This window comes from Anopheles maculipalpis, chromosome 3RL (assembly GCF_943734695.1).
Source record: "Anopheles maculipalpis chromosome 3RL, idAnoMacuDA_375_x, whole genome shotgun sequence".
NCBI lineage: Eukaryota > Metazoa > Arthropoda > Insecta > Diptera > Culicidae > Anopheles > Anopheles maculipalpis.
The window spans coordinates 4,077,182-4,090,680 of NC_064872.1; the positions used below are offsets into that span (position 1 = coordinate 4,077,182).

Below are 13,499 nucleotides of genomic sequence, written 5' to 3' on the forward strand. Positions count from 1 at the left end.
CTGCCTCAGTAGGATGGGGTTGGCGAAGGTTCACATCTTGTGGACAACACTTGAGTGTTTCCGCCACACCCACACATGCACACACATATAGAGCAAACCTCTGCAAGACTAGTGTGAAGGACCCAGAGGGACCCAGGAACGCCTGTGCTGTTGAACCTGTTTTCCTCTCGGTTGGTATAAAAATGGAAATTCAGTTCAACTTCGAGTGGTCGTCCGTCCGCTTTGCTCTCCCCTTCCGAGTGTTTACGCGCTCGTTTCAACTTCCATTAACCGGGGGGATTCTGCGTGACCGTGCTTCAATAATAAAAAAACAAGCGGCGGGCTGTCGGGTCGACATAGACGAGCACTTGTTCACAGGGAACGTTAAAACACGATCTCAATGGGTGCCATATGCAAAAGCGTACAGCTCAACCCGAACCAGACTTCGGTTAAGTTCTCTGTCCGTTAGTTTTTATCGGCGCCAGTATGGGTGGTTTTTTTTTTATTCGCCATCACACCACAAATTGCATTATCGCAACACGCGCGATGTTCGAATGCAGCAATCTTCACATTTGCAAACGACTAATTAACTCCAAACGATGCTTGACCGGGGGAATGGTCAAGCCCTGAGTGGTGGCGTTGGTAGTAGTGTACAACAACAAACCGGTCGATATAATCCCGATCGGCCAGGGGAAGGCTGGAGCATGGCGGGCTGGGCTGGCTTGGTGGTTATAAATTTATTTTTCTCTCTAATAATAACGCACCGCACACTGGTGGGTATGTCGATGGAGAAACGGCATTCCCAGCTAGGGAAATGCTTTAGAGAGGACGTGATTATGTTAATGAATTGTTTACGCCCGATGGCGGAGAAAAGCGTCGCTAGTCGGGGGAGAAATAAAAACCCACCCCACTGGAAGCTGCTGCTGCAGTTGAGATTTTAGCAGTTTTTCATTGCATTAATCTGATCGGGTGCTGCAACTTGATTGAGTTAAGTATGGCCAGATTGTGTGCAGGATAATCAAAACACGGCGCCAGGCATCGAAGCACCGAAGCATTTGTAGTTGAATGTATAGCTAACGTGTCATTGAAGGTGCGCGCGCGTGTGTGTGTTCATTAAAACAGTTGTCGATTCATACCTAAAATGAGTAAAAAAAAAAAAAAGATAAAAAGCAATTAATTCACTTGTTTTAAAGCAATCTGTTAAATGTAAACAGGAAAATGGATGTTCCGATATGTATAGAACATGAAGCAGAATAACTATTTCATACCGTGACTCATAATACAACAAAAAGTATATAACTCAAATGAGAAAAAAGGGGTGAATAACAGAGCAGATCTAGCAACTCCATGCAGCATACCCACAAGAGTGATGACTGTTTTGTTTTCTTTGCATCGGAAAATTAGTCTGATCAAAATATTTAACCCACTTTTCCCGCGTCTCACGGACGCTAATGATGCTACTAATCGTCTCTAGGGTGTCTAGTGTTCTATATCGAATTTCTCCTTCTCCAACTGCCCTCCCAGGCTGGCAAGAGTGATTTGTAAAAGCTGTTCGTCCCAATTAGGTGTGTGGGATGATTTAACTATTAGCCAGTGTGCGTGTGTGTGTGAAACGAATGGTGAAGTAGGCAAAATTGTGCTCAATCCTTCCTAACCAATGTGTTACGATGACGCAAATAGCGTGACACGCGTGGCGCGTGTTTAGTCGAATTTTCCCACTGGGATTTGGCCACTGGGGGTAGTGTTGGGGAGTGAAAAAATGTCACTTTTGCCTCAAAGCTAGAAAAAAGTGTTACTCTCTCGCATGAAAATTGCCAATCGTGTTCATCCTTCACGCTCATAATCACAACCCATATAAACACTTTAGCTAAATCTCCCTTGGGATATTCTGGCTATCCTCAAGTCGTGTTCATGGATGATGGACAAAAATATTGTCATAGTCTTTTCTTTTAAAAGCCGAGAGCGCCGGAGGTTTTCCCCAACACTGGTTTGATCTACTCTTTTCCCCTGTAGTGTTGTTGCAATTTCCGCACCTTTTGCTAGACGAAACACAAAGGTTTTTTATAAGAATTCCCACATTATTATATGAAGAAAATCCCGAAATTTTATAATGTTTCTATAGCAATATTATCGGGTTATTTCGCACTCAAAATTGTGACGATATGATTTGATACACTATCCTTCTACTACTATTCAGTAATTCAGAAACAAAGCAGTTTAAATTCAATTTAAACAGCTGCCAACTGCTGAAAACAATCCTTCCATCTCTACTAAGCGCTTTTATTCTTACACTGATATCAAGTAACAACAATTTTGAATTCTTGGGAAGTAAATGACAAGTTCAGTATGTTTCAACGATGAGATGGTGCTGCAGAATTTTAAATACATTAATGACAGTAAAAGCTTTTCCACTACCCAACATTACTGACACCTAGACACCTCCTAAGCAAAGGAATCCAAATTGCGTTAGCTACGCCTCTGTCAGGTGCAATGGTTGATATCGCATCGCACGCTTAGGGAGGGAATAGACTCTTAGTGAGTGACGATAGGGGAATCAGAAATCATGCTTCCTGTCGGTCTTTCTGCTTTTTTATCATCAACAGCACCAGAAGTAGCAGTCTTCGGAATAGGAGGCAGAGTTTATAGTGTAGATGTGATGAAATTTTGCACTATTTGCATTGCATTTGCCTGGCATGTGTCTCGTGCAGAGTGATCTACAGCTTTCTACAGCAAGCGTTTTCCTCAAGATGCTTGACTACAATTGAATTCCATACCAACTGCGTCACATCCGGAGGAAAAATGGGACGAAGGCAAGAATAGATATAAAAAGAACCCAACCTATCCTACCGGAAGAGTCGGTGGTTTCATCCTTCGCGAAGCAACGTGCACGAATCATTTTCAATCAGTTTGGTGCGCTACTTCCTGTCCCACAAAAGTTGGCAGAGAGGGGAGGAACAAAACGTCTTTCATCTAAGAGCTATAGCTAGATTGGGCGCGAACGGCACACCAAGTAGGAAATTGGAGGAAAATAGCGAATAATTGAATCAACAATATTCCTTGCCGTGCGTTTCCCTTTACAAAGCGAATCCAACCGCTGGAAGGTAGCAACATTTGGCGTTTCAACAACGCCGGCCAACTATATGACGCGAATGTGAGTAGCGCGGCGGAGGAGATGTAAAGCGATTTTGATCTTCCGGTTGGTTCAATTTGGTTTTCACTCATTTCCTTGGCGGCGATGATGTTTGGGAGCGAGCAGATCCTTACACTGCTTAGGAATTTGCTTTTTTCCCTTCAAGGGACGAATGTGTTTCATGTACGGAGTGCCTTCATACGCAATGGTGTTCCTATCATCCTATCTTGAAGGATATACACCGCTCTAGGCAGAAATCGTACGCTGACTTCTGAAGGCGCCGGGCCAAACTGCATCTAGCATATTTTTAGCGTGTAGCTACCGTCCAAAGGCAAATAGTAGCAGCGAAGAAATTGATGCGAGCTGTCAAGGATGCATTGATAGTGTCTAGCGACAAAGCGACGATACATCCTGTGTGATACGATCGACACAAGCTTCTAGAAGCTCCTCGTCCTAGACGGTAGCGTACGTAGAGAAGAATTCATCTCTCGATTGTACAAATTCGCCACACAATTCAAAGAATTTCAGCTTTAATAGAATTTCCTTCCTTTTTAGGAATAAAAGGACGTGTATATAGAATTTTTCAATATCCACCCCCTAAACAGCGGCCCCTTAGAGAATGGAGTAACTTTTTAAAAGCATCTAATTTTCGTGTTAGAAACGTTGGATCGGAAATCTATACACTTTCCCCATAATTAAATTCATCACTCACGGGGATGCGATATTAAACTGAATTTGTATGTCACGAAACTTTTCTCCGGTTTGTCGTTCCCTAAGGACATAGTTTAAAATTTAAAAAATAGGGGAAGAAACAAGCCTACCGAAGCATCCTTCCCCGCACCGAGAGGTATCACTCACTAGTAGTCTAATTATAAAATTTCCACGCCAACCCACCGACCATTGAGGAAAACTTTTTAGTACTGTTACGCGATCATGTCGCAGAAACACAAATTTCCATCGGTGACATTGAGTGTACTGGAAAATTTTGGAACGAGAGCCTCTTTACTTGAGAGCAGCTGAGAACGGGCCGACGCCGAATTTTAATTCGGTTACGATGATTAATGATGTAAATTTTTCTAGACTCCGTTCTAGACAACGGCCTGTGAAAACGTGGAATTGATACAACTGGCGCGATAAATGTCCAGGATACTGATGTAACTTGTGTTTAATATACGCCCAGAGAAAATGCAATTTGGGGGATTTTTTTATGAAACTAGCTGACGAATAAATTTCATTAGGCAAAGGGAAGACTTAGAGGAAAAACTTGGTAATTATACTATGAATTGATATAATTTTAAACGATAATTTATAGCACCAACAAAAGCTAGCATTACAGAAACAATTAAAATCATAAATCATAGATTTTGGAACGGATCGTCACTGATGCAATAAATTGTACGATCATTATTCACAATCAATTTTATTACATCCACAAATGAACTGCAACAAATACAATAAAATAATCAAAGTCTATTAAAAGTTTCTTTCGAAGAAATATCGAAACCCAGAAAAGGAATAAAATTGAGCTAAAAAGGGATCGCTTTCAACGCAATGAAGCGTAAAACATTTGAAAAACCAACATAAAAATATAAAACTTTGTCTGCGTGTTCTTTTCGTCTTGACATGTCATGATCACTGTGTCAATGTTTACTTATGTAGCATACGGCAGCATTCCTGTACCGAGTTACAGGGGAAAAAAGTGCAACGATCGTAGAAACAACTGAACCGCTGATTCGTTCACGGCAGACTGCCGAAAAACAAATGCTCATAAAACGTAACAACTATTTCCCGATCGTGGACAGTGCGCAGTGCAGGGACCTACGCGTGGTGCACACAGACACAGTGAGTAGTTTTTCAGCTATTCGATTTTCCTTCCTGTTCGGGTTTAGAATGTAGCTTCTGCCTTTCTGTGTTTTCTTTTTCAACCGTCCTGCCTAACACAGCGGACCTCGCGCGCAAACGCAAACAGAAAACAATTAAAAGCAATAAAATTTTAATTTATGACTTTGTTATTAAATTTTTATGCTCTTCCGAACCAGGGGGTTGGTGTATTCGGAGGTTTCGAGCGCGTAGCGATCATCGGGATTCTCGCCTTAGGAACTCAGAACCTGTCTTTTCTCGTCGGTTGTTTCGCCTGCAACACGAACGAAAAGGCAGTAGAGTTCGCGATGGAAAACGAAAGCAGAGTTGGTGATGGTAAAAAGTAAAGGAATTCAAAGTTCTCGGATCTGGGAAGGAAGAGTCCGATGCGATGTGTACCATATTCGGAGTAGTCATAAAACGCATAGATCAAATGAATACAAAACCGGTATTCTCCCGGTTGGACCATTCATCCGAAGGATGAAGCAAGGAAAGCCACACGAATAAAAAAAAACTGGAGTAACAACGACTTGGTTTGGCGGTAAAACCTGAGAGGCAAAAAAAAAACGGGCAAAAGGTCACCAAGGTTTACCAAAGAGCGAGAATTATTCCTCGCTTTCGGTAACGGCGTGTGTGTTGTGGCCACGTGGATGATTTACGGCGTAGAGGTTTCTCGGGGCTAAGCTCCACGATTCTATGGAATTGGGAAAACAGCAAGAGGCCAAAAGTCCTCCCTGACGAAGCTGGAAGACCAGGGTAGGATGAAGGGAATTGGAGATGGTTTTCATTTTCCACGACCCTTTGACTTGTAGCGAAGACAATAGCACACCCGAGATCCGTTCTACGGCCATATGTGTGTTTTTGGGCGAGATACACATTTAAATGTTCCAATATGTTATCCAGTCTTCAATATCTACTTGAAAATTCAGCCCATATCCATAATCGAATTTCCCCAAAACCCCTGAAAAAAGCTTCATTTATTAAATGACGATATTATTCAAACACCCCGGACCAGGGTTATATATTTCGGGTGAAAACATGCTCAAAGTTAATGCATTTCTCTTGTAGAATAATGTTCTATTCTTATAAGAAATCTTGAAGTTCAGCTCTCTCAAAGGCTTAAGCTCAAACACGTGGCGCTGTGTATCATCTGTCTGTTTGGGGAGAGCCAAACATGACGCCGACGAAGTCACGAGTAACGTGAGAATGTCAGTGTTACCGTTCGGCTATGCGCGCATCGAACCGTTAAGAAAACATTAACAACATTAACAGCATCCGTGTGTCCAAATATTCGGAAGTCATTCGAAACGTTCAACAAATTCTTGGCCCTGCTCGTATGATCTAGGAGGAGGATGAGGAGGAGCAGGATGTGCAGGAAAAACTGGACAAACATACTTCCACGTCTCGGAGGTTTTATTTACTTGGACCGCATTGTACATACATGGAAAATTCTTCGATATGAGTCGCGGGTTCCAATATACAGTAAGTTCGATCACCTCGCCTCCCTCGAGCTGATGCGGGTTATATCTACCAGGGATCTCGGAATCTGTATGTCCAACAAAACGAACTACAAGAATGGTTGCAGCACACATTAAACACAACTCCCAGCAAGGCCTAAACTAACAATCTCCGGCACAACAGTGGGACATTGGGAAGACTACGGGCTGATGATGCACACACGTTCCGTGTATAATATGGTGTGAAAATGATCCAACTCCCTGTAAACCATTTGAGCAAACAATAATTAAAATGATGCAACGGTAGTGGTATTCTCACCCACCAGTAGTACAAGTAGTCATACAGCAGTGTTCCAAAATTTCCTTTCCAGAGCAAAGTTTTATTAACTTCGCCGTGTGTTTTTTTACTGTCTGCGAGATGAAAAACCAGCAAAAGCGATTGCAATACATCATCGCCGTTAATGGAGTATGGTTAGCCGGTGGCAATTTTTGGGATCCATAAAATGTCTGGATAGACACAGCGATATGTACGAATGTTGAATTCTTCCTTTTTAACTGTTCCGTGTGTTCCGTTCTGTGTATCTTGGAAATTGCCTTCGGCTTCAGAAAACGGTGGCACATCCACGGGAAGATAATCGACAGACCAACCAACCAACCAACCATCGTGTGGGTACAATAAACGGTTATGACATACGGCTCTCTCCCTCGTCCGAAAATTAGTCCCCAAAATCGACCGGATATTGGCTAGAGTAAACAAAATGCCAACTCTTTCCTTCTTTGCACGTAATTTTGGGGAGCCATATTTTTGAGGTTATAATAGCCCTCCGGGATCGTCGGGATGGGGAGAAACGTTAGATAGCGGAGAGTGTAGTCTAGGGAGAACCTCCGGGAAAACGAAGCGAGTGTCGACAAGTTGTCTATCCGCTTGAGTTGGGAGATATCTGTCTGCTTTCCGATTTCGGGTCTTTGTGGTGATGCATTGAAAATGGATCTTTCTTTTTTCTTATGCTCAACTACACCCGGAATACACGACACACAGTTAATGTTCGAGAACGTTTTAATGCGATGGAATTCTGCCGTAGCATTGTACTAAACTGACACATTTGTTACGATAATCCCTGGACATAGAATGTGTCTCTCCCGGCTTGCTGTGGTACGGCGGCTATGCGATAGAGTAAGAATTTACGGTTATTTGTATAAACGCCTTCCAGTGTTGGTGTAGTGTAGGCTGTCCTCACTGGCAGGAGCTTCAAACCCTTGCACTGCAATGGCTCAATCAGAGGGATCGATCGTGCTTAATCGCCTCCGGGAGATGGAGAGTGAACATACGAATGGGGGACGACCCTTTCCTGTTCACACTTTCCCTGTGCATGCAGATGCAGCATGATGATATCACTTTTCTTTTTGCTCCAATAGAATGGTAAGCTATGGAAGAATAAAAGGGTTTTTTTGTTGTTTCCTCCGTGTGGAGATAAATAGTAATAATGAGCGTTGAATTATGACACATCCCCGGAAGGCTTCAACCCGTGGTGTCATTGTTCGTTGAATTATGTCTTCGTCGTTGAAATCCTCTTCAAGATCTTGATGGTGTGGCGTGAGTGGTACAGGATGCGAAGCGGATTCACTAGTAAATGTCTGTAACTTATATTACACACCTCTGGTGCTACAATAGCAAGAGATCATTCCGTATTCTGCGAACATTTCCACCGCAATTAAGCGCATAGGTGTGCGATCGACGGTCGTTCTCCAATACGGAAATCGCAAAAACACGCACATAAAAAACCTTTTAAAGAAACAAGCATAATATATTCCACACCAAACTCCAACTAGAGACACCCGAGATATAAGACCATATTCTTTAATAGGCCATATAAATTCACCACGTCTTCACAATCCTCGTGGATGGTGGTGATGTGTGGTACCGGTACGTAGACGTCGCTCATCATCGCTTATTGCTGTCAAGTTACGACCAAAAACGGTTCATCATTCTTGCTCGTCGCACTGGAATGGTTCGGGACCACTTTTTTGCCCTTGTCTTGTGGCATACCCAATCAATACCAGACCAGTGGATCGATCTGTAACGAATTGAATTCATAATGCGATTCCATCCGGTAGCCGCTCCCACCGGGGGACCCGAGTCTACGTGAACTTCGTGCTACTCTAAACAGGATTGTGGAAATACATTTCTGATGTATTTGAAGCAGAATCCGTAAAAAAAATGTTGGAAATCTCGTCTACGTCTCGCAAAAAAAAATCTTATCTTATTCCTCAGGCTTCTGTCCAGTTTTGCTGGGAAGGTAGGTAGAAACTCTTTACCACGAAAAGAAGGTGACAAGTCGACGTTGCATTCTTAATTGTAACGGAATTGACAAAACAGAACGACATTACAAGATTGACCAAACCGGCAATGATCGCTATGGTTGGCATGTCGAAAATCTGACAGTTTCCGAAAGATAAAACGCGCACACTGCTCCATGGCGACCTGTCTGCACTGGAATTTAATTAGGACCTTCCCCGCATTCGGAATTTGGATGCGTTTTTGCTTCCCAAAGCATGTCCATACTGACGGGAACGCCATCTTCTGCATCGCCATCTGATTGCATTTGCAGCAGAAGCTAAAATTCATTTAAGCTCTGCTGTGACTTCGCCAGACCAGGACACCATTTATGGTTTTCAGGTGTGTTCCAAAAAATCAATTGAAACCATCATGCTCTCACGCTTATTGATTCTTGAAGTTGCTGTGAAGTCCAAGGTAAAAAAGAAGTATCAGCTCCAACTTTACAAAACGAAATTCATCACCAAAGTTAGGGAACGGTTTGGAATTTTTAAACAGGGCTCCAAATTAAAATTCATACCGCGAATAATTTCGTACATTTTTTCGCTCATTCTTCGAACGCTCAAACGGCACGAGGACCGTAAGCCGTTTTGTAACCGGGTGGCAATTAGTGCAAAATGTAAACATCAATCGACAGGAACTGCTTCGGAACCGAAGCGTGCGTGTCCAAGAGTTTAATGGCTTCCACTGGTACGGTTTAGTGTGTGCGATAATGAAGTACTCGGTGATAAGCTGAAAACGCACACGCTACTGCTTTGCTACTGGTGGGTAAACACCAGTAGGAAAAAGCGATCGAGAGCGAACAAAAAATTGATTCAAATGCCAGGGTTGTTGGGAGACCTGGGGTCAGAAAGAGATAAGATTGGATTCGAGAAAGAGTATGGTTAAACACCGTTCTTATACCATCTTGCATCGTTTCTTCGGAGCAGAGACTACAGGAAATAGATTTGAATACGCGTGTATGGTGTAAAATTTGTTGGTGATGCGTTTAATGACGCCCGAGGGAGCAAAAAAAGCAGAACCCACCAAAAAGTAATAGATAGGAGATAATACTTTGATGTCTGCGTGGTATTTTGAGTGACATATTTCTCTGTCAAACAGTTACAATCAAATTCACGCTTCAACAGACACTTTAATCATACATTTCTTCTTGTACTACGTGTGTCCAACGAAAACCTGGATTCAAGAAGCAATTGGATATCTTGAGCTTCTTGCTAAACTGGGTCGAGATCAACTGTTTGACAAATGGTTGATAACGAAGTCTTTATTTAAATAGTCAAGAATTCCCTCCAGACTAAGGATATTAGGGCAGCATGGTTCCATCGACAACTTGCTCTGTACTTTCTCCCAAACTTCCACCCAAAATGTCCTGTGGATAAGAAAAGAAGGAATATGTGAAATCAAAATAAAAATTCTACATACAGAAACATTCTCCTATCGGCTATCGGAGAAAGTAAACAAAGTTTGTCCAACGCTCCTCATTCCTTCATCAAAATATTTACTTTTCGATTGTGCCAGGAACTGTTATTGTCGTCTGGTGAGAAAAGTCAACTATTTCCAAGCCAAGGAAAAGGAGGCAAAAAGTTACACAAAAAGTTTGTCCACAACCGTGACTGTGTATCCTTAAAAATTCGAATACAAACCGGATCCTTCGATTCCGGGTGATATTGTTGGTGAAATGGGACAAACACACACACACACATACACTGCTCAGGACACGCAGGACAAAGTTGGTACGGACACGTACATGTGAACAGAGATTCCGGTCCCATTGGGAAGAAAAACCGGGGGATGTTGATGATTAGATGAGTTTGGTTTTGTCATGTTTTCATAAAACAGATTTTCAACGGATTTGTGGCAGTGTCCTCCTGAAGAAGATAAACTAGCAAAAAAAAAAGCATTGAAAAGGATGAGAGAAAAATCAACAAACAGTGCGCTGACCATGGATAACAACACCCTATGTGTGTGGTGAGTTGAAGTTTTTGTTACCTGTCCGTTCCGTGGACAGCAAAGAGAAATCCCTTCGGTCTCGGGAAGGATCCATACCCATCATCATCACCGTCGTCCTCATCGTGAAGCACTATCAGTGACGCAGTGATAATGATCTGACCCACCTTCTGAAGCCTCCTCGCTGCAGCAGGCAAGCACAAGGAGGACAGTCAATATTTAACCTGTCAGTGTAGGCTTTCCTGTCGATTGGAATTTGGGATTGAGGAAAAGCGGGAACGGGGAAAAAGTTCCCCCTTCGCTAGTATCCCTCAGGGCGTACCTGCCGTTCACACATAAGGAAATAAGGTCCCTGTAACCCGAGACCAAGACATGACAGGTAGGCAAAAGGTAGGGCAACCGATGAAAAGTTCTTTAATTGATTTATAACACGTAGCACACTTGGGAAAGGGATCATCGTGTCGAGAGGATCTCTGCTCAGGTAGAGAGGCGAAGAGAGAGAGAGAGACTGATAAGACAGGTACACAGGAGAAAGGTGAGTTTTTTGGTAAGGGACTCCTGCTTCATTCAATTTTTCATCTCTTTTCCACAAAAAGGCCACACATTATTGGAACCTTCCTCCTTTCGAACACTTCTCTGATTGTGCCCTTTAGATAGATGGGCTGGCAAGCCTGGTAAAAGATTTGCTGGAACTTATAGCACCCCCGTAGGCGTTCGGGACAAAAAGGACACTTTTATGTGTTTTCCTTTTTTTTTTTTGGGGGGGATTTTCTAGTCTTCTTCCCCCGCTAGGATTATTCCGAATGGGTTTTGGATTATTCGGTTTTCCGTCACCTTTCGTAAATTTCATTTTTATTTCTTATTGCTAGTGGATGTATTCGAAAGAGGAAGCCGGATCAGTGGTCTCGCTGGTCAGGAAAAAACCGGAAAACCGTCATTTCATTTCCAGCGCACAAAAATCACTCAATGAGGAACGAAAATAGTCGAGACGAAAGCGTCCTTTAATCATTAGCCTACACGAAAACGCTGAACCTACGGCCCGGTAGCCTGGGAGAGCAGGGTTCTGGCAGAAGAATAGATTCATTAGGAAGGCATCCTTGGGATTCGAATTGATGAATAGAAATCGTAGGACGAGGACGAGGAAATGCAGGCTCGTTGGCCTTTGGGGTATGGATCTCGCTCGGAAGCGCGTGCGGAAAGTGTGTTTTCTAATCAGCGAGACGAAACGAAAAACGGATGATGATTAGCATCAAATAAACGCGCCTTGTCATCGTGAGATGGTGAAGATGTTGGGATAAAGGCTAAAAACAGGGGCTCTCGTTTGCTTTGTTTACACAACAACGGATCTTGATTCTTTTTTGTGGCAGTTTTTTTTTTCGGACTAGAGCCTACTAGGCATTGTTTTCTGTCACAGGCGAAAAAGTTAATTCGTTCCGGGTGTTGTACAACAGGCAACCATATCAGGGAAACGACGGAAGCAAATCATCTCGTTTTGTTGATTGAAAAGATTGTATTCTCTTTTTTTGTTTTCTTAAACTCTTTGATGCGTAAAATACTGACCAAAAATTGAATTGCCTTCGTTTAAGACATCTCGCAACCAAGCAGACAGAGAGACATCAAGAGAAATGATACAGGTTTGCCTAAAGTAGAAAGTTTTAATTGATTTCTATATGGTATCCCTGTATTACCTCTCCTTGATATAGTGAGTTACTAAGAAGGTTTTTCAATTTTACCTTGTTGCGAAGACGTACAAGATTGCATACGTCCAAATATCAAAGCAGCATCGACCTTTACATTTCAGCAGGTGCCATATGTTTGCCACACTCCGATTCCTAGTGAGAGAGTTGCGGAATTGAAATCATTTCCCTGCTACGGAACACATTGTTTGGAAGCACCGGCATTCGCCGCACGCGACCTGGAAACGTCAAATGGTTTCTGGTTGTCAGGACACTTGACAGTAACAACATCACGGCCTACCACTGCTACTGGATCTCCCCACTAGGGACAACGATTTTCCAACTCAAGAGATTCCCAACAGACGAGGTTGAATAAACAATATCAAATGCGGTGGTTGAAGTATTCCTTCAGGTGCACATACATGTCCAGTGGGAGTTAATGGGGAATATCCATGCCCCGTAAGCCCCAAGTTTTTCAGTCTGAAACTATTAGTAGAGACCGGATGAGACCTCATGCCATTCTGACATGTTTTTGTCGGTAAATTATGTTCCTTGGAGTGCAGACAGGAAGTTTCCCCACAAAAAGGCTCTCCTTCTTAGGAGTCCTAACGAATAGTTCCCTCCCAAGTGCCGGAAAACTCATGGAAAAACATACCTAGTAATCTCTGGACTTCTATCACGTTGAGAAACAGATTTAGATGAGCCTCGGTGGCCGCCACCAGCGCGGTCACCAGTAATCCAACGTAAACACATAAATTCGTCATTCTGCTGGCGCGTTGTGTTGTGAGGTTTTTAAACTCTTTCTTGCTTTCCTGCTTTTTTCTGCTCAATCGTCGCCGTTGCTGTTTCCACCCCGTCACTCTTTTCGATGCTGTTTTGTTGCTTTTGTTTCTTCGATATGCTCTCGCTTTATTTTCGTATACGTGCTTCCCTTTTGTTTTGTTTCCCGAAACTCCTGTTGCTCGTTATACGCGTTTTTCTTCACTTTCCGGCAATGCCACCGCGATCGGTTCTCTCGATCTCCTTGATTCTTGCTTTGATTTTCTTTCCTACACCCAAGGGGGGAACGGTTTTTTGGGGTTTGGTTTTTTTTAATTTTCTTGCCTTAATTTTGC

General features: G+C 42.8%; 1 protein-coding gene across 1 annotated transcript in view; it reads right to left on the minus strand.

Annotated features, from left to right (window-relative positions):
• The window catches only part of LOC126564461 (tyrosine-protein kinase Dnt), a 76,761-nt gene extending 63,610 nt beyond the window's left edge, over positions 1 to 13,151 (minus strand). The window contains exon 1 of the mRNA XM_050221524.1: positions 13,040 to 13,151. Coding sequence (XP_050077481.1) covers positions 13,040 to 13,148 — 109 coding nt within the window. The 5' untranslated portion in view covers positions 13,149 to 13,151. The remainder of the gene's footprint in view (positions 1 to 13,039) is intronic.
• Positions 13,152 to 13,499: the final 348 nt, after the last annotated feature.